This window comes from Embiotoca jacksoni, unplaced genomic scaffold (genome assembly GCF_022577435.1).
Source record: "Embiotoca jacksoni isolate LCO1_2020_lvr unplaced genomic scaffold, fEmbJac1.0.p SCAF_20, whole genome shotgun sequence".
Classification (NCBI taxonomy): Eukaryota; Metazoa; Chordata; class Actinopteri; family Embiotocidae; genus Embiotoca; species Embiotoca jacksoni.
The window spans coordinates 7,188,355-7,210,880 of record NW_027185341.1 but is presented as its reverse complement, the minus strand read 5'-3'; the positions used below and the strand labels follow the sequence as shown (position 1 = coordinate 7,210,880).

General features: G+C 40.9%; 1 protein-coding gene across 1 annotated transcript in view; it reads left to right on the top strand.

Annotated features, from left to right (window-relative positions):
• snx29 (sorting nexin 29) overlaps positions 1-22,526 on the top strand; it is a 146,147-nt gene that overhangs the window by 97,447 nt on the left and 26,174 nt on the right. Inside the window, exon 19 of the mRNA XM_069156022.1 lies at positions 16,915-17,055. Within this exon, the coding sequence (XP_069012123.1) occupies positions 16,915-17,055 (141 nt within the window). The remainder of the gene's footprint in view (positions 1-16,914; positions 17,056-22,526) is intronic.

Below are 22,526 nucleotides of genomic sequence, written 5' to 3'. Positions count from 1 at the left end.
TAACAGACAGATTAGAAAGTGGTATTGATCGTCTTATTTAACTGTCTGCTAGAAACAAGTATATTTTCTAAAGAGTCAAACTATTTCTTCAAGCTGGTGTGACGCCTATCATGCAACCTTAATATTGGCATATATATCTTTAAATAAAAAATGTAATGTTGCCTTTCAAACAGTTTTCTATAAAGGCCAACACAAGTCCCCGATACTGGCCATTGTTTACCATATATTTCCATGAGTATTAATAGAGACATGTGTCATCATTGATTGGTTGACATGTCAGGATTTGGATGTAGACGCTGTGGAAAAATGGCAAATGCATACCATTCATTCATCGGAGTGGCACGTTGTATCAGTCCTTGTCTTACTCTGTCTGGATGCTGCAATCTCTGAATGTTAACTGGTTGCTAGGTAACAGTAACACAACCAGTGTGTGTCGTATAATGCCTCTTTAAATGGTTAATTATCCCTCCAAACTATTTTTTTTTTACCACGTTTTCATCCTGAAAAAGTGAGACATAAATGAAGCGGTGTAGCTTTTAGTTTTAGGATCGACACTATCGCTAAAATGACAGAACCTTTAACCGTGAATCATGCCATTCGGCTCAAGGTATTTTATATTGTTCTTGGCAGACACTCAGAGGTAGTCCTGCTGAGAAACTGACTGCTGTGCTGCTGTCTGATGGGAGCTTTCAGGTCGTTGATTATTAGGTGTCATACCTGTGGTGAGGAGCCGTAGGAGGGATACACTCTTTGAATTGGAGCTGATACTGTTGAGCTATCATAAAGTTTTGTTTGCTAACAAAGTAGAGACAGATCTGACTGTGATCATCTGCCAACTTATCTGGAGTCACACACTTTTGAGGAGTAGCTTGTAGTTTGAACTCGCAGGAAATGACAAATTGAGACGTTTCACATCAAAACACCAAAAAAACATCCCATCACACCTCAGTTTACACCAAAACAGGGAAAAATTGACATGCAAAGAGCTTTAAAAGGTCTGATTTACTATGTAACCCTCCTGGAGACACATGCATACGTGGGTCGATCAAAACGTTCCGAGCGCAAATCAAAGTTTGTGTCAAACGTTTTTCTAAAGGTAACCCACCTGGTTGCTTCTGACCTGATGCGCCTTTTTTGGTTTTGGACAGAGATGTTCCCCGCGATTGCCATTCAAAATACCTCGCCTGGCTAATTGCTTTATTGCTGTAGACTTCTGAAGCATTTCAAAACTTTCTGTTACATATTTCCCCAGTTTGACACTAACTTTGATGCGTGCTCTCTGCTGATGTCTACAGAGTAATCGCAGACGCACCTGGACCAGCACCCACAAAAAGCTGTGTAAGTCAGGTGCTTATGTAGATAAAGTGATGAAACCTGGAATACTTACTCATGAAGGTTATACATTATTTGTGCTCTGTGCACATCTGGGTGCTGCTTACTGTTCACGAGCATCAGGAGCAGTCTCACAACTTTTGGATCTACTTTTATATACACTGATAGCATATCAGTGATGTTAGGGCAGCATGAAGTGGACAAGTTTCACCTTCCACTTTTCTTTTTGTACAGCCGGCAATGGAGCCAAATGTTTGAGTTTTGTCCCAATAAACTCAGTGTTTACTGCCTTTTTGTGGCTTTAGCCCCTCATCATCATCCATTTCTCTGCCTTTACACCTCCTATTTTACTCTCTTTGTTTTATCATCTTCCTCTTGTTCTTTTAGTTTTTATCAATCAGCCTTTTCTCTACTTTTTACTCTCTCTTTCTTCTTTGCTGTCTCTCCCTCTCTCTTTTTTTTAAAATCAATATTCACCAAATCATTTGGCATTTTTAGGCAGGCTGCAAGGGGGGGGGGGGGGGGTGTTGCTCCTGATGGTGAATTCCAGGGGGAAAAAAACGAGTAGGGACCCTCCCACCCCCACAGCAGTTTGACAACAGTAATGAATTACAAATTTACCCTCATACCTCTACCCAGATGATACATAGAAGACAAACACTTGGAGAAAAAAAAATGAGGGACTGTTTGCGACAGAAACCTTTAGTGTGTACTCGTGCATTCATTTCTGCATAGAGAGAAGAACACCCGTGTTGAGAAGCACTGGCTCTTTTATACATTTATACATTTATTATATATATATATATATATATATATATATATATATATGCATTTTTTTCCAAATGAGCAATTCTCTTTGATCAGCAAAAAGCTGAGCCTATAATTTCAACACAAAGTCACAAAAAACTTTCCCTGTTTTAATTATGCTGATGAGACTGGATAATGTCTTCTGTAACTTTTCTCTTCCTCTCATCTGTTTCCTCTCTGTCCTTCACACTTGTCTTCTATTTCCATAGAACCACATTTAAGAGGCACTGTAGGTAAAAAAAAAACCAAAACATGAGCACAAGTGTCCACTGCATTTTTTTTTAAAGCCACATATATTTGATCTATTCTGTGTCTTCATGCATAGTACAGTACATTTAACTGCAGCTGTTTGTGCAGAAAGAGAGTGATAAAGGGTCCCAATTAATAGTAGTTACATAAACCATCTTTGGCTGTCCCCGCGCCTCCCAAAGCCTTTAATATGCACCATATGAAACCACATAAATCAGCCACTCAATGAATAATTGAGACGTCGTCGTTGACACCCTTTCAGATATGTGCGCCGCTGCCTGTGACGGACTGTCAACCCCCCCCAGAGAACTGCAATGTGGGAAATCTGTTAGCACCTTTAATTTCTGTTAGCCCTGGATACAGCTGGGTCGACTTGGGAGACTTGTGGCTGCCGAGGCGGCGAGCTTTACATCCAGACTGGCTCAGTGTGAGGTGCTCTGATTAGCCAGAGGCTTAAACCGCATGGTGCAGGGCTGCTTTAGCTATGCAGATGAGATTTTACATCCATATGTATTAATGTGAACTCAGAGTGTGTGTGCTGTTGCTGCATTCAAAGACAGATGGATGTTTTTAAATGTAGGTAATGCTGATTGTGATCCTGTTGGAAGTTTTTCTATGTGTCGTCATGCACAGATACTGGAATCTGTGTGTGTGTGTGTGTGTGTGTGTGTGTGTACATGCATGTGAGTGATTATGGTTATGATAATGGCTGGTTGGTGACTGAGTGAGATAACTATTATGTTGATGATGGTAGTGATGAATGTTTTACAAAGATGATGATGATAATTACAATCGTTGTCTTGGTCTTACATCCATCAATCATAGATTAAACACCCTCAGGAAGGAACAGAGGCTGCTGTTTTAATGCCGCTGCTCTCTGCAGCATTGGCATCTCATCAACTTCAACATCAGTGTAATTTACATTACATTTCCATTTAAGTCAGTGCTCTTATCTACAGCGATTCACATTGGGGAGGCTGATGTTCGCTGGCTTGTTCAGTGGAAATGTGTTGCTGCTGATGGACGTGTGTCTGAAGTAAGAGGGATTAAATCTTTGAACACAACAACTGCAACACCTGTATAATGCATTATAGATCAATATAACTGCAGGAAATACTATCACTTTAATAGACCCTGTATAAATATCTTTTCACAATAATAGTATTGTCTGATGACATGTCAAATGTTATAATTTTTTATATGAAGGCAGAACAAGATAAGAAACATTTCTGTTTTAGAGCAGCATATTTCTTTTTTGTCCAACTAAATGCTCATTTTCTTGTTTTAAAAACAACTAGTTTGGTTTCTTTCATATAGTTTTTAGTTTGGGCCAAAACCAAATGGCAACCAACAGTGACATCACCAAGTGGTTTGTGATCTGCTGTTCTTTAACATTGAGTTTGGCATTTTGGCTTTCGCCATCTTGCTATTTTGGAGCCAAAAATGACCATATTTGGGCAATATGGGGAGGAGTGAGTGGTGAATCTGCCTCGATCTGATTAGGAACCTGAGGACACTACACTCGCCCACATAAAGCAAAAATCTGACTGCTACGGCCGGTCAAACCAACAGACATGCCCCCAAACATACCTCTCTATAAAGCCAAATATCGAATTATTGATGGAATTATTTTTAGATGGACCACCAGAAAACAAATAAAAAGGAGTGACCTCAGTGATTGATGCTATTATGAATTGTGGAAAATTTTTTATTGACTTTGAATTTAATGAGAGAAGTTGAATAGGAGTCTATGGAGCCAGAGCCTTTCTGGAGCTAACCCCTACTGGCCCTTTGTGGTATTGCAGTGTGACAGACATCTTGCCATCACCAAGGGTTCTTTTGGCCCAAAGTATATTTTGTCAATGTGTTTATTCCACACAAACAATATCTTACATCCCTTGTGCCACATGTCTTGTCCGCAGCCAGCCAGCCTGCTGCTCAGTGTCCCCAGGAGTGAGCCACGTCCAGTGACCTGCCAGGGGTTTTTATGTGGAGAGAGACAATCAGTGATTCATTGCAGCTGTGCTAATTAAGCCTCTTCCAGGCACAGTTCCCTGAACCACTCCCCCAATCAGTCCTTCCTGCAGCCGAGCCAAACCATGTCCCACTACCGCATGCAGTTATGGCACTTCCGCACTGGCCTCACTTATCAGACCCGGAAGCTACGTCTACTTTTATAGACGGAAAAAACATATTCATGATAACTAGTAATCCCTCTATAAATTGGCATACCTGTTGTTGTGAATTTGAATATTACTGCTTACACATTGTGTGTTAGTCCTGTGTGACAGATGACCTGTTCAGGGTGTCCCCTGCCTTCAGTGCCTTGCAACCCTGCAGAGGATAAATGGGTGTAGATCAATTATGGATAGATGGTTCTGTGACCGTAAATATGTAATATAACCTCAGTCAAACAATATGAACTCATCATTCTCAAATTTTCCAGCTCATGTAGGCTTCAGTATCCTTCTGTCCTTTTCTCACATATGAACGTTTCCTTTGATCACAACAATACAGTGAGGAAAGTCATCAGTTTTTTGTGATATAATGAGAAAGTTGGACAAAAACATAAAGTGATAAATTCTTGTACTGCCTCTTTGTCTGGATTTTATCCCTTTTAATGCAGCATAGCGACACTGAGCTGTATGTGCTCCCATCAGTCACAACAAAAGTCCTGCTGTGTCCCTTCATCAGCAAGCCGCCCTCCAATAACAACTTCAAAGGTGCGTCTTTAGCAGGTGGAAGTGGGATGTGAGAGGGGGGAGAAGGGGGAGCTTGGCTCTGCTCTTTTTCCCCGGGGGTCGATGGAGGAATCAGAATTTGGATGGTGACGTCGTTGTCCCTCGGAGGAAGTCGGGGGATGGGGTGCGTGTGTGTGTGTGTGTGTGTGTGTGTGTGTGTGTGTGTGTGTGTGTGTGTGTGTGTGTGTGTGATGATCTCTGCTGTAGCCTCCAGACATCCGATTAAATCTTGGGGCTGGAACATAATTCGTCAGTCTGCCTCACCTCCCTCCTATGCGCTTCTCTCTATGTTCCTTCTCCCTTGTTACTCTCAATTTACATTTACCCATTCTGTTTGTCTCTCTAATTGTCTGCCGCTCCCTCTCATGCTTCATTTTCCTCATTGCTCCACTGTCCCCTCCCCTCCCCTCTTTCTTTCCGTCCCATTCATCTCCACTACGCTCTACACCCTTCGCTACCCGCCCTTGCCCTCAATCGTTTGATCGCTCGCTTCCTTGCTACACTCAAAGCCACTTCTCAGGACCTGTCAGTGAATCACTTGTTCATGTGAATGAGGGGAGAGAGGAAAGAATCTCCTACCGTAACTGAGTTTTCAGTCAAGTGCTTGAGAGGGGGGATGCACAAAGAGGAGGGAGCTGACAGGAAAAGGGAGTGGGGGGATGAAGAGAGCAGCATAAGGGAAGCAATTGCGATGAGTGACAGAGATAAGAGCCGCGGTGTGTCCTGTTTTCCTCCTGCTGCGGCATCAGACGGGTTTTTTTTTCCAAGGTAGCCTCCAACTTAGACGCTGAGCACTGATATCTGGTTACCACCCGCTGCTCTTAAAGAACTTGTGCTGAGTCCTCAAGTGATAAAAAGCTTACAGTGTCTGGCGTATTGATGGCTGTTCTGTATGAGGAAGCGAGGAAGAGAATAGAAAGAACTGTTTCCCTATGAGCCTTCAGAGCTTTATTTTACATCGAGGGGAGGTTCAATATTGGTTCAGCATTCTCAATGAGCAGTTAACCTCCTGACGTTTTGTGTGTACTTCCACCAGTGTTCAGACCTTAGGTGTCTTGCCTTTCTATGGTTCAGACAGGATGACATCAAGGAAATATGTTTTGTACAGCAGTGTTTGTCAGCTCCCTGTACATGCTTATTGTATCTTTGTTACTTCCAACTTTCTTCTTTTCGTGCGGGTTTTAACTGTGATTGTCAAGATTTTCAACAATTTAAAAAGTTCCCCAAAAAAATAGCATTGCAGTTTGGTCACAGATGATCCGCTATCTTTAGATCTCAGCTCAAGCTGTGTTAAAGCTGTTACAATCAAAATGTCTGTATTAACTATGGATCACATGACCATCTTTGAAAGGGGTCATGATGATAAATCCACACAACACTGAAAGGCCACATAGAGAGAGCAGACCTCAGTCTAGCCCAATATCTTCTATGATAATTTAAATCTGCAACAGCAACCATTACATATGCAAATAGGCTTGTGCCTTCCTGAAGCCTCACAGCTCGGCTGTTGTACTGGTTCCAGTTCTGTCCTGTGAACCCACTGTCTCCGAGTTTGAGCAAATACATGTGTATCCCAGAGGATTAGTGGTCTGTAAATGAGGCTTGTGATATGGAGTCATATCGTATAACTAGAATTGCCTATGTTTTGTCTGATCCATCACCTGGATTTTAAGATGTACGGGATTTAGCAGGTCAAATCTCTCAATGTTAACGACACTGAAATATTATTCTGAGGATCCGCCCCGTGATTCAGATCCCCTCGATACATTTTGTGGTTTCTTCCTTGGCCCATTCATTACACTTCTACCAAGTTTCAGGAAAATTTGGCCTGTACTTCTGCTGACAAACTGACAAACAGACAAACTGACGCTGCAGTTTTCTCAGCTGTACGGAGCTTTATAGCAATTTATTATTTGGATTTTAACCCGCAGCTTTACTGTTTTTAATTCCTTGCTCTTAATATGTTGTTTTTAGGCAGATGTTTTTAGCTAAAAGCTTCTAGACAACCACTGTATTTGACTTGCTCAGCCCCAAACAGCCAATAAAGTTGTAAATGCCTCTTGGATGAGTAAATAGGAAAGTTTACCAGGAACAAGTTACCCAAGTCATCATCTATAGTTGTCATGATTTTGGACAGTTTGGTGCTGATGGCTCGCAGTTGGGTCATTGGGTAGAATTTGGCTCTTTATAATAGTCAATTGATTAACATATGTTGCTTTAAGAAGTAACAGTTGAAGTCACTAATAGCCTTGATGCTGTTATGGCTCAGAAACTCTGAAAACTATGCATTCAGTCTACTTTTGTTTTGCATTTTTGTTTAGCCTCTATACATCTTAAATTACACCACTGCATTCTATTGTTGCTGCAGATGTACGTGCAGCCTGCTAGCCTGCCCTTCTCTATTCACCCAAACTCCATTTCAGCTAAATCCTATCTCTGAAAAGCATCAGCGGGCACTTAGTGACTGCTAGCAGATGGATTGCTGCTTGCTTGTTTGATTTGTAGAGTGGTGTGACATTTTCCTCAATTCAGACAGTGAAATAGAAAACAGAATAGTTAAATAATAGGCCCCTTTCACATTTAGGAGTTGTCGGAGAGGCTTGGGTAGCTGGTAAAATGTGTGGAAAAACCCTCCCTGCACACTCGCTTTTAGTTTCTGTTTTTATGTTTTAATGAGGAGAAACCTACTGGAAACACCAGCTGCTTCCTGTTGTCACATTTTACCAACTAATGAAAGCAACACAAAGGTGATCTATCGATGTGTGCACTGCATGTATCACCGAGTACTTTTAAAATATAGATATAGATGGCTTAAAAATCGTGCGATGAAATTCTTTTTCACTTTTTCCTTCGGGCAGCAGTAAATACGTACATGTCAGATACCTAACTCATCTCCTGTTAAATGTTCTCGCTGTAGGAGAACAAGAACAAGTCAAGGGAAAGGAAAGGAAACAGCAGATTTGACAGGAGGCCATTTTTCTTGTGTTTTATGAGCTCGCCTCTTTCTCATAAACCTCCAGCTTCCTCCCTCGAGCAAAGCCAGTGTGTAGGACACACAAAAGGTGAAAGGCATTGTTTTATCAGCCAAAAATAATCACGTGTTGCTTCATCACACTGCCACAGTGATGCTGGAAATTTGTTTTTATGGTTGATTTCTTTGTAGACTCATTCAGTCATTCGAGTTCGACCTTTATTTCCCAATTTAATCCTTCATTCATTCATTTGCATCATTTAACAAACAAGCGCACTCATTAAAGCGAAGCTCGGTTTATTCTCCATCCGCACGCCTCCATCCTCTCTTCTTCTTCACTCCTTCTCTTTTGGCCCTTCTGCCTGTTTTCTTGCTTTTATTTTCCATACAGGTTCAACTGTAGTTGCCCCTTGTCTTGCATGTCTTTAGTTCTTCCTCCTCCTCCTCCTCCTCCTCCTCCTCTTCCTCCCCCCTGCCTCCTCTCCACTCTTTCGACAACGTTCATCCACCTCCTCGTCTCTTCCTCATCTGCATCCACCAGCTCCTTTCCTCACAGTCTAATTTTGTAGGATGTCAGGAGCAGCAGCACTCTAAAATATACCTCTGCTGCATTCAAGGTAATAATCACCCTTTCTCTCTTCCTCCTGCATTGTCCTGTTTTTTTTTTTTTTTTTTTTGCTTCATCCTCTATTTTCTACTTCTCTCTCTGAGTCTGCCTCATTGTGTGATTTCTGTCTTTGTGTTGTTCTTGTTGTATTTCTAAAGATTCACATTCAGACTCGGTGTCTTTCTCTGATTAGGCAGGTTTCCAAATTTCAACTAACTTTCCCAAAAAAATGGCAAATGAAAATGAGATGAAAAAAGTTAATTAATCTCCACCAACTGTTTTTCTCATTATGAGGAAAACAGTTGGTGGAGATTATTCTCCAATTGGGTGCCATTTATGTATCGCAAAAGAAGAGATCATAACGAGATAACTTGATTGAAAGACGCCCATTTAAACCTCACTGGGAAACAACGGAGATCGTGATGGAAATATGGATTCTCTGCTTTAAAAAAAACATCAGCTTCTCCTCGTCACGCTAAACATATCTGACTTTCGATTTAGTCTTTTCAGTGGATTGAAGTCACATGTTTCACTTTAAGGGACGAGCACATGTATTTACATATGTAGAACAGCCAATCAAAACGCCATGTTGCTTAAATGAGCTGTAATTGGACCAACGTCTTCGTCACAAGCTAGATCATCTAAAGTACAGAGCCGATGAGTAACTGGTACAAATTTCATCACTTGATCATCATCAGTTCCTAAGTTGCACACATTTTTGTGAGCGCTGATCTGTGTGTATGGCGATTTCTCTGTGGAACAGAGGGGGCACATCATATTTTGTGTCAAACTCTGGAAATCAGCAACGGAGACCTTTAAAATCCTTCATGAAGTGTGTGGCAATGAAGCAATGAATCTGGAGAGGTGTTTTGAGTCCCATTCATGTTTCTGAGAGGCGGAACGTCACTGATCAAAACTGAAAAAGGCACATTAAGTCAGGCCCGCAACCAGGTGGGTTTTCTTTGACATTTGCGGGGCTGTACGCTGTAATTTGACAATTACAATTCCATCTTTACTGTTTGTACTTCATGGTTAGCCATCCAATAGTTATCAATGTATTTCACTTAAACCCATGAATGCCAACCTCATGGTGGTGCTAGATGAGGAGGTCACAGGATTACCAAAAGTTAGCAGAAGGCATCTTCTTGGGAACATGAATGCCTGTTCAAAATGCAATGGCAATCCATTCAGTAGTCGTTGAGATATTTCAGTCTGGACCAAAGTGGTGAAAATGCAGACAGAGTGACATTACCATCCAGAGAACCACACCCCTGGGTGGGAGGATGAGGCACACTCGTGCCTTTCCTTTCCTGATGCCCTTTGCTCCTGTCCCTCCTCTCAAAACCTCCAAATGGGTTCTATTTTCTTCCTAATTGTACAAATGTTTCAGCCCACAATGATTTGTGAAGAGAGAGGGGTGATGCCATGAGACACTTTGGTGTGAGATGGCTCACTCTGTCCTCTTGCTCACTCCCTCTCTCTGGCACTAGTTATGTCTCTCAGGGGCTCTGAGGCTTCTCTCCTCTGTTGTTTTTCACGAGTTGTATTGGTTCACATCATGCACTTGTAGCTTGCAGCCTTTGTTGCTACATGCTAACATCAAACACTTTAGCTACCTTCAAACAGTCAATTTGATGACATCATACACTGGTCAAAGACGTCGTCAGCCATCTTGTGCCTGACAGTTGCATATTATTCCAAGTGTGAAGTGAGAAAGAAGGCTCTCTGTATGGGTGTCATGCAGATAGTTTTCACCACAGTCAGAGCTCCTGCAGTCAGCCCGCTAGTCAGATCAGGAACAACATACCAGAGTCTTCTCTGAGGGGAACGGCAGGAAGAGGGAGAGAGAGAGAGAGAGAGAGAGAGAGAGACATCATTATCATCTGCACTCTGCATTTCTCAGCCGTGCCTCACGACTACTCCCATTTCAACCTGCTTGTTGAAATACCCTCAGGCTAAAGAGCCAGTTAAATGTCAGGCAAAGAAAAAGCTGCAATTATCCGTTCACAGACTTTTCTGTTTCAGATCTTGACTCCTGAAGTTATTTCACGGTGTGCGAGGACTCGTTTTTCCCTCAGGAAGCTGTCATGCTGTGTCTATAAACCTGCAGAGATGCACAGGGGTACTTGCATGTTCCAGGTGTGGAAACCTCCACATTTCATGCATGCAATTAGGAAAGATTGAATCATGCAATATAGTGGATGTGTTGACCTTAGACCAACCTGCAGTTACTGAGGTGTCTGCTAATGGGGCTGCTAATGAATAAATGAAAGCACCTGCAAGCCCTTAGCAGGCTGGGAAAAACACAGCACAGCTTGTGTTATAGTGCCACTATCAAAGTGTAGTTAATGTAATTTGATAACTGCCATCTGACGTTCATTGGTGAAATTACTCAGTAGGAAGACAGGAAGAAGCGATTACACATTCTCACAACAGAGGATGCCCCTTACTTATTTTGTACAGTCGCTGTTGCACATTTTAAATGGTATACAGAATATTCTGTTCTCGCTCAGTGTTGTTCTACTTGAAAATATCATGGGGATTAGTCCAACTTGAAATGAGCATAGAAAAAAGGTGTGGGAAAAACGGTGAACAAACGGCAGGTTTGACGAGCAGGTCAGTTCATGAGTTCCATGGATAATTTTCATGGATAATTTTCCTCTCCACAAGACATAAAACTGTTGATTTAATGATTACTATGCCTTAATGGATTTAGATATGATCAAAAATCACCTGAAGAAATAAACAGGTTAACAAAAGAAAATTTATTGCAAAATTAAACATCTGTTTACCGTCTCATCTATTGCCATTTTAGTAACAGGTTACATAACGTAATTTGTTTAGGTAGGCATGACAATTTGTCATATCCTAATGGTGTGTTCATGCGCAACTGGAAAATGTGCAAAAATTCAAATCTCCGAGTGGGAGACTTTGCTACAACATGGCCAGAGGCTGAATGCAGGGAGTTTTTAACTGAGGTAACTGAGTAAATTACATGGAACTAGTCAGTATTGGAAAGAAAGGAATTATAGCATTAAAAATACTTCAGCAACAAAAGGTGGATTTTCCTCTTTACCTTGACTCGCTGAGGTCATATTTTCATCAAACATACTATTACGCTTTCTCAGATATCCCCATAAGCTATTTAAATACTGACAGTAGGACTGTGTCCATCACAGTTGAGCTTTTAACAACAGCCAAAACCCATCAACCCTTTTTCGACAAGGTCCCTCTGAACCATCATTAAAGAGCCCGTTCCCCGTTTGAACACGGGTGTGATTGGAGTTATCAAAGCACCAGCGCTCCAACATTATTAATGCCATTTGGATGTCGCCAAGATTTTTGTCAGAGATAATGATAGACTATTTGTGATCAGTCACGGGGAGGGAGACAGTAGCTGGTGTGCATAAGCTAACGCGTTGCCATAAATAAGTGTGCCAATGAGACGGTGTAAAAGTGGATTAAGCTTGTCACGCTAACGCTGCAATATGTGAGGAGACATTTGATGTCTGAGAAACTCCAGTCACTATCTTTGCTAATGCAGCTCCTGCATTCACGCCTAATTGACGACATGTGGCTATATAACATGTAGTACATCGAGACATATGCACCTACTTATGTCTGGTCTGTAAAGAGTACAGTATGATCATTATGGATTATAAATACAATGAGTATGTTTTATTTATTTTTTTAATCAAGATATATTTTACACCAGGAAATGTCACATAAACTCATTAAGCAGTTGTCTGTGAGGTTTGTGGTATTGTTGGTGAACATAGATGCTTTATTTGTCTCTAAAGATGTCCTCTGTTAGTTACTTGTCATGCTTGTCAGGGATTTACGCTCAGCGGTGCATTTCAGCAGAACATATGGAATATTTAAGAGCACAGACCTTGTTTTTTCCAGTTGAACAGCAATGTATGGAATACATTATGAGATGTGGATCCCTCGAGTTAACACCTCAGTAACTGCTTATTGCGGCCTTCACTTTGTCTCTGGCATCCTGCTTTTTACAGTCATGGAGTGATTGAGGCGGCCATGCAGTGAGAAAACTCTGATTTCCTGTGTTTTTGTAAGCGTTTTGATAATGTAGCCGCTCTTGCACTTAAATGTATGTTTTTCAAGCCTACCACATAAAAATTGGTCTCCCTAAACTAATTTTGTTAATATTGGTTTAATTGTCCCAGTAAAGCCCCTTGCCGGCGTGGCTTTGACTTTACTCGCTTTTTTGTTTTTTCAGTTTGGCAAAAGTTGTGGGTAGTATCTCCTACCTGGTACTATTTTTGGCATCGCATCCATCGAGTTTTCAAGTGAGCTGAACCGAAGTCATAGTTGGTCTGTCTGCCTCTTTTTCCTCCTGTTCCCTGTGTCAGTCCTTCCACCCACCAGTGGCCTCCAGTTCCTGTGTCTCTCTGGCTCCAAGTCTGGTCTCCTGCCTGTCAGACCCACTTCACTTGCTCCCGGTTCCCTAACCAGCACCAGTTGCAATCATTTGCCCATCACACAGTCAGTAATATTAACTCACCTTCAGTCACTATGCTTGCCCTTAGGGATGAGCTTTCCATCCCTGCACTCAACCAAGTTGCTCCCAATGTGCAGGGGAGCACCTTACATGGTGCTGCCATTTCTGCTGCCATTGATGTGTGAATGTGTGAATGGGAAACAATACCCTCTGAGACCACAAAGATGATAAGGCAATGGAAACCATTTAAAATTTTCCAATACCACTTGATTCACGTCAACTGCCACAACCACATTGTGGTCAACTGAGGTTCTCTGTTTGGATTCATTGAATTTGTGTGCTGTTGCTATAGTAATGCCTCTGCATTGATGGGGCACTATCTGCAGAGGAAAATTAAATCCAGAGAAGTACCTGGTACTGAAAGCGACAAGAGTCCAGTAGAGTAGAGCCGGTACCGGCAGTGGAAAAGGGTCATAATAAGTTATGATAGTGATCCAGGAGTACAAGGACTCTGGAACTAACTCACCTAAATGAAATGGAGTTGTTTTATTAATTACATATGTGCTTCTGCCATCTGAGAAAAAGGCCTGAATGAAGTCAAAGAAGCTTTCATTTGCCTCGATTAAGGCATTCATCATGCCTCAGTATTGTCAGCTCCATCGCTCTTTTTGATCAATACAACCAAACCATAATGCACCGAGTCATGCACCGAGTCACTGCTTCTCTTAACCTGCAAAAAAAGAAGTTTGTAAAAACTTAGATGTGCTTCTGTAGGTCAGACAAAGTGCTGAGATGACAAGTCTCCAGTCCATTAGTGGCCTTGTCGGGTCCCATCTTGTCAACTGTTACTGTCATTTACCAGATTCGGGTATTTCCTTTTGTGCAGCTGCTCTTCAAACAATAAGTTACTGTTTATCAGGGCTGACATTGTGGATCTCCTTTGAATTTTTTTTAAACAGGTGCATACATTTTGGCATATTTGGCATTAAAAGTATGCTGAATTAGCTATTAGTTCCTTTTTGAAATGTACCACTGGATTGTCAGACTTTTGCAAATCATTCTACTTTTCTGTGACTACACAGTGAGTGTCATAGTGCTAGAAAAAAATATCTTGATATTCAGGTTCAGCTCATTTAGTAAAAGTCCATTTGAGTATGATTTTCTATGATTCATGTTGACTTCACTATGAACTATTATTTTCTGATATGTTTTTATGACATTAACAGTGTCTGCACATGTCTGTCCCTGCTCCTGAAATATGAGCAATGAGACATTTCAATGAGCCAACAAAGCTTCAGCTGCTGATATTCTTAATGGCTGTCCAAAATGCCACAATTTGTATGTTTGCCATGTTCCCTAGACTGCACAGTAGCATTAACGCTGACAAAAGATTACTGAGTAAAGCAACCGTCAACTAAAAAAGAAACTCTGTCATTGCTTGCTGCTATTATGTGTCAAAATGTGTTTGAGGTTGACATGAACAAAATGTAGTTCCTGTAGCTCTGAGTTTGTTGTCTGCACTCGTGAAAAGGGCATTCAATTACATCAAAAGTATTTTTAAGACGTGTAAACTAAGTGTGTTAAAGCCAAAGAATCCAGATGCCAGTAAAATTACATATTAACCATGATGATAGTACAGTGTAAGCTAGTACTGTCTTTCTAGAGATACCGGTACTTGTTCCAGACCTGCACAACTGTTCAATGGATTGTCATGAAATTTTGTAAAAACACTCATGGTCTCAAGAGGATGGCTATTATGGACTTGATTCCCTGATTTTTTTTAATTTTTTTTTTCCAGCTCCACCAGCAGGTCAAAGTTTCCACTTATACATTGCAACACCAACTAAATGGACTGACACAACACATTTATACAGATTTTTTTTTTTAGTTCCCAGTGGATGAAACCAGAATACTTTGATGACTTTTCTTCAAGCAACAATGTAAAGTTGATGTTTCCTTTGACTATTTCACAGCTATTGAGTGGGTTACCATTAAAATTTTGAACACCTCAACGTTTTGTGATCTGCTAAACTTTCATCTTATGAAAGTTCACCATCGAATCAGAATCTATATTTGTCCAAAACTTTGATTTGTGACCAAATAGCTGCAAAGTTAATCAGGTTCCCATCAACCGCAGTTATATTTTGTGGTTTGTGTTAATTAGCAAATCTTAAGCGAGGGCTATACATGAAGAGAACCTTTTTCTACAACATACTGACCAGACTCAAAGGTGGAGTAAAGAAGGGGGCCATCCACAGGACGAGTGAGAGGGGATAGTTGTTCAAATAGGAGGATGACAACACACTGTCTCTCCTGGAAGCATTCATAATGTTGTACTCGTGACAGAAATAGTTGTGTGAAGGATAAAAACATGAGCGCCAGAGGAAAAGTTCAAACCCTGCCTACTTTCTCACCCCTGAACATTTGCAGATGACCATGTGAAGTGGGTGTGACTGGAAAATTGTCAAATTTGGAAAATTGAAGGAAGCACTATCCCCAATTTTTGACAGTGGAAAGGTGTCGTGGGCGGGGAGTTCAGACACGGTTCGACCAAGGGCAGAGCACTGCAGTTGAAATACAGCAGTGGCTTCAGATTCACATTTCGTTCAGCGCATGCTGTTCTGGTGTGTTGACGTGATGCACCTCAGCCCTAAAAGTCTGACCAAAATGCAGTTCAACAGGGCATCTCAGCAAGAGTCTGCTTGAAAGTACATTGATGCTTCATCCAAACACCAGTCAATGTTTAAATATGAAAAGTTATGTTACCTAACAATGTAAAGTTGAATGTTTTGGCTTAACCCTGCTCTCTGTTCAACAAAGGCTGTAGCCATAAAAGCAGTAATGTCCATATGGAATACTTTCAGGACCACGTTGGGTTTTGAAGGTTAACATGTATTTCAACATTATGGCACAGTTTTGACATTCTTGCTCATTGTTGACTTTATCTTTTGACTTACCTAGTATGGGAGGAGCTATGCTGAGGTACATTTGGGAGATATTTAAATCACTTTTGTTTCTTTTGATGTACTTGAATCTCAAGTCTGTATTTTTTTGTGGTTGGTCTTTTTAAAATTGAATCCTCAAAAGCTGCTCTGCTCTCTCTTGTCTCCATTTATTCCCTGTTTTCTGCTGTGAAAATGGAGCCCAGCTCCCTCTTCTTTTTCTCCCTCACTTTCCAGTAATAGGCTCATCTTCTCTCCCTGTCTGCTCCCTCTATATTTCATGAGTCCGAATAAAGCAGCTAATGGTCCATGGAAATGGTGGCGGCACAGTCGCGTCTATAGACTATTTCTGTCATGTGTTGCAATATGTAAAAAAAACATGTGAAAAAAAAACATTTTCAAGGATGAGAGGAATTCTTTCTTTCACCCATCTCATACATTTATTTTTGGGTGCTGTAAGAGCTTAATGACCAATATGTGAAATGCAACAGAAAGGCTATTATACAAGTGTGGTAATGGGGTGTCTGGCATTTTTTTTTTTTTTTTAATCAAATCTTTTATAGAATATATAATATACATGCAATGTATCTTAATATTTTAACTGAGTTTCTCAGGGGAAAAGCCCACATGCTGCCGAACTGGATGTCTCTACAGTGTTGCTTTTAATTACTGATTTGCTGACTTATCAGACATGGTGAAATCAGGACACGCTGCTCCTGCTGATCATTGATGACGATGATCACAATGACGAAGACCATGACGAGGACAATGACAATGACGATGATGTGTCTGCCTTTCCTCAGGTGTACATCCGCATCCTGGACAATGAGTGGAACGTGTACAGGCGCTACACAGAGTTCAGGGAGCTCCACAACTACCTGAGAACCCATTTTCCACAGGTGGACACCTTCAACTTTCCACCCAAGAAAGCTATAGGAAACAAGGTGAGCTAATACCAACCGTGATGTCTTCGTGTGCCTGACGAATAGCCTTCCCAGTTGGGATGTGTCTTGAATTTCAAACTTTTTAATAGTCATTAAATTAAAAATCAAATAGTTTATGCAACTATCATTTTGACTTATTTCCTGGCGAAGGTGGCAGTAATTTACCTGAAAGCTGTTTGCCAGCCACCATTAAACACCAAAAGGAGAAGAAGAACATGTTGTTTCCAGGTTCTGGTAAAACGTGTGTGATTCTGAGATTAGATCTCACTGTTCTAGCATGACAGACATGCAAGGAAGACTACAACCGTCAAAGGTTCTTTGGGGAATCCTTTGAAAAATGTATTAAAATGAGATCCAGTAAATACTCTGCCAGGTAAAGCTGAATTATTTAAAAAGGATACACTGAATGGTTAAAAGAGCTGCATACTGCATCCTCACTGATCGCATGAACTATTTATGAAACATAGAAATAAAGAAACATTACTGCACTGTAGAGCTGCTCAATGCTCGACAAGCCTGATAATGAAAAATAAAACCCCTTTGGCTGCATGGCTTTCATAATTATGTAAGCAAGATAAAGGTTAGACTTATGCTTTATTGTTTATGTCTAAACACAGCATTTTTCACCTCTTATGTTTTATGAGGACTATACACTCCCATCGTTTTTTGTTGCATTTAATACCATCTTAGATAACAGGTTTGGAGGTTCCTGGAGTGTAAAATTTCCCAAAATCCAATAAAAAGTCAGGCAGAGCTTTTAATATTTACCTGAACCAGCATCTAAGGCCATCCTCCACAGAGTGTGGAAATACCACACAGTGGAAGTGCTGTTGTGAACGGTACTTTTTAAGATAACCTCAGCCCCTACAAACATATGTAGTTAATTAATAACATGATTCTTGACCTCGGAGGTGGATTATGTTATTAGTGTAAGTACACCTGTAAGATAGATAGCCGAACATGCACCACCCTCCACACTCTTTGAATGCAGGGTATCACTCTTACTACAGCCCCATGTGCGCTGGTTTGGCATGTGGAGAAATCCACAGCGTAACAGACTCGCTGTGCCAAGTTATAATTGCTAAACTGTGAATGAACAATCAAGGTTTATTTACTAAAGCCTTCCTCTAGCAGCCGGGGATTGTCGATTGAACCCCGTAAAAAGATACTCGCCCCACATAGCTTTTTATAACATTTTATATCAGATGGTGAAAATTAATAGCAGTCTTTTAAAGATGGTGAACTCTGCAGCAAAACATAAAGCGATGGTCAAATGGAGTTCACTACAACCACATCATTTTACCCTCTTCCTCTTTTGCCATGTTTTTCCAATCCACACACCGAACCTCTCACTTAAGCAGGCTATCTCTGTCCTGGTGAGCCCTCACCCTCTCTCTGTCACTCCTCTCTTCCTCCTTTTCATCCTGTTCTCCTCTGTGTCCCTCCAACCTTTGGAAAATAATTTGGTTCTGACCCCGATTCTCTGGCTAGTTGAATTTGATGCAACCGCAGCCAAAAGCTCTGGTCTGACTTCCCACCTTCAAAGACACTGCGCTTTCACGGTTAGAAACCGGACTGAATGCTGTGTTGCAGGCACGACGAGTGTGAGGAGAGGTAGAGAGAGAGAGAGAGAGAGAGAGAATGTGTGTGTGTGTGTGTGTGTGTGTGTGTGTGTGTGTGTGTGTGTGTGTGTGTGTGTGTGTGTGTGTGTGTGTGTCTCTCTCTGCATGACCATGTGGGATCGTGTGGAAGTGCGAGCGTCTATCAAAGGCAGACACAGTTGGTGTCATCGTGTTCTGAAAAGCTCTCTGAAAGCCCATTACACTGCAGGTTTATGTGAATCATTGGTTTTCACCGTTTTCAGGAAGTTGGCCATCACTGCAGAGAAAAGCAGCCCTGGCTTTGTTACTCTGAAACCACATTTTAAAGCAGGAACTCCACATGTTGCTGGACAGAAAAACACAGTTCTTGTAAAGTCTTAATGAATACATCCGACAGCTCAACACCAACTCTCCTCTTTGTGATCAGTGGTTGACTCCCTCATATTGACCCCTCGAGTGTGATCGGTTGATCATATTTATTTGTCAGGGATCATGTCCAGATAGCATCAATCGTGGCTCAGATGGTAGAACGAGTTGCACACTAATCGAAAGGTTGGCAGTTCGATCCCCCACTCCTCCTATCCACATGCCAAAGGATCCATGGGCAAGACATTGAACCCAAAGTTGCTTCCGATTGTGTACCATTGGTGTGTGAATGTGTGTGTAAGTGTATGCCTGATGGTGAGCACCTTGCATGGCAGCTGAGCTCCATTAGTGTGTGAATTGGTGTTGCTGTGTTCCAAATGGCGTACTTGTGCACCACACAAGAGTGTTTATTTTTCACAAAAGCTGCTGGACAGAAGCCATCAGTGTGTTTATTGATTGTGTAAAAAAAGAGGACACAAAAACACATTAAATTCTGGGTAAAAGAATTAAAGCTGTAGATATTTTGGCTCAGGAGATATGTTGAACCAGATTCAGCTAGCAGCTCATTTCCACTTCAAATCTCTGGGCGAGTACACAAAACACGAGTACAACAAAAGCAACCAGTAGCACGCTACAGTAAATTGTCGCGTGTAGTCAGATGTGTAATACAATCATTCTGAATAACGTACATGAATAATGAAAGTCATATGACACCAGCCTTTCTCTCTCTGTTGTCGGTTTTATTTGAATTGCAATCATTATTTTCCTCCCACAATACGCGGCATTGCTTTTTTCCGAGACTTATTGTTTCGTGCTGTTCCCCTCTTTTCATGTCTTTTTTTTTTTTTTTTACTCTCTGCACTCAAATCACCTTTACTTCTGTTTGCCAACATGATTTGTTTATTCTTATTTCGAATGAGGTGCCATTTTTATAAGACTCTTGAGAACTCGTTCCTGTACTGTTTGTCTTTGCTCTTCTCTTAACAGTTTCTATGACTTTACCAATATGCTGTACACACACTGGTGATGTTTGCCTCAGGTTGCACCGTGGACACCAGATTTCCTGTTGCATCTGCTTCCTCTGTCTTTATCTTTTATAGTCTCGCTCCGTGTCTTGTTGCATCTTTAACCCACGTTTCAGACCAGTTATTTATGAGCAGGAAAGATAATGGTTTGAGTTAAAATGATAACTTGAACCGTGGTGTGTGTTAACGCTACTACTTCCATGAAGTTATTCAACCGTCATCATTGAAAAAAACAAAAACAAGACTCATAGTAGAAAACAAGAAGTGAACACCTCCCAACCCATCTTCTTCTAACAAGGAAAAAAAAAATCCCATCATGCTATCAAGTTATTTTTCATTCACAAAAGGTGGGATGAAAACATTTTCCATGATAATTGAAAAATTATTGCAAACATAGTATAAAATGAAATACTGCAACAAATTACAAACATGATTGAAATTTTTTTTAATTGGCACTGTTTTGATAAGTCGAACTGCCTCGTGCTTTGCCTCGTATTATTCTTACCTATTGTAACTTTTCTATGGACAGTCACAGTTTTTTGATGAAGGTCTCGTCCCCTCATGAAGATAATGCTACGGAAACCATCTAAAGATTAAAATGTTTTGAATTGATTTAACAAGATGTGTATATATGCCGCAGATTTTTTTTACTTTTCATATTGTTTATATTATGAAGAACAAACTGCAAATTTAATCCAATTTAATAATGTGTTCAGTTCTCTAAAATTAGCTGCTGCAACCACAAAAGTTTTGGAAGAAAACGCTTGAGGCCGAACGTCCAGACTGAAACAAAATGAGGGAGCAGGTGGAGGGCTTTATAAAGTTTGAGGTAGTTTGTGTGTGTGTGTGTGTGTGTGTGTGTGTGTGTGTGTGTGTGTGTGTGTGTGTGTGCGCGCGCGTGTGTGTGCGCGTTCGTGCATGTGTAAATCTTTATAAAGGTGTGTGTTTCTATGTGTGTACAACAGTGGTTTTAAGCCCCAGAAGTGAGTTTCTTCAGCATGGAGTGTGTATTTTGTATATTGCTGTGTATTTATTGTGTATGTGTGTGTGTGTGGTTGTGTTAGTAATCAGCAGGCCTGCCGTGCTGAGTTTCCCTGTTATTTCAGTCCACTCTGTTTGTTGCTGTATTTTTATTTTTTTGAGTACTTTGTGGTGTTGGCAGCAGTGGACCTTCTTCCTCAGGTGAAGTGGAGTGCAGTGCTGCTGTTGAAAAACCAGGGGGACGTTTATTTTGATATTTTACTCAAGCGGAAGTTGAAATTGTTCCAAATGTTGCTAAAAGGGCTGGGTTAGAGATTTACAAAAGTAAAAGAAATAAGCAGATCCGGAAAAAAGTCCTGGGTTTGTTTCATTCAACCACCTGATACCTCCACCCATACACAGATTTTCCACCCTTTCTACTGCATCACATTACCGTTTTTCGACCCACCTCGTCACTGCGCACAGGATGTAAGGTACTAAAAGCTGTGACAAATCGGCTGTGGCTGGTTGATCAGTTCTGCAGAAATTTTTGCCCGTTCCTGCATACAGAACAGCTTTAACTTTGAGATGGTGGTGGGTTTCCTCACATGAACTGCACGCTTCAGGTCCTTAGACAACATTTATATTTGATTGAGGTCAGGACTGTGACTTGTTTATTGCGTAATATTTAGCAAACTTCAGACGGGCAGAAATATTCTTTTTGGTGAGGAGTGTCTTTCTCCTCGCAACACTGCCATTGTTGTTCATTGTTCTCTTGATGGTGGACATTAACATTTTCCAATGTGAGAGGCCTTTAGTTACTTAGAAGTTACCCTGGGTGACTTTGTGACCTTTTTCCACACCATGCTATTGGAGTAATCTTTGTTGGTCTCTTGGGGAGGGAATCATACACAATCTGTCTGACTGTGTATTGTTGTTGTAACTCTCTTTAAAGAGGATTTTGTAACTTTTTCCAGCCTGATGAGCATCAACAGCTCTTTTTCTGACATCCTCAAAAATCCTCGTGCCATGATCTACTTCCACATGACCCGTGTTGTGAAGCTCAGACTTTGATAGATTCCTGTTCTTTAAATAAAACATGGCGCCTACTCACACCTGATTATCATCCCATTGATTGAACACACCTGACTTCAGTTTCACCTTCAGATTAACTGTTAATCCTGGAGGTTAACATACTTCAGCTGCTCACAGATATATAAATACATAATTTACCAAGTATAAAAAATTAAACCATTTGTAAAAAGATGTTCTCTTTGTCCACTTTATTGGCTTGCGTAAAAAATATGATGATGTTTTAGCACATATTTATGCAGAAATTCTGAAAATATAGAAAACTGTGGAGGGCTCACAAACTTCCAAGTACTGTAATGTAAGTTTCATATTGAACAACATCTAAACGATACCAATATATTTGCGAACAGATTTAAAACAGCAGAAAGCACAGACGCCTCAAAAGGTACATTCACACAGAAGATCAGGCATATATGGACGTGTGTGT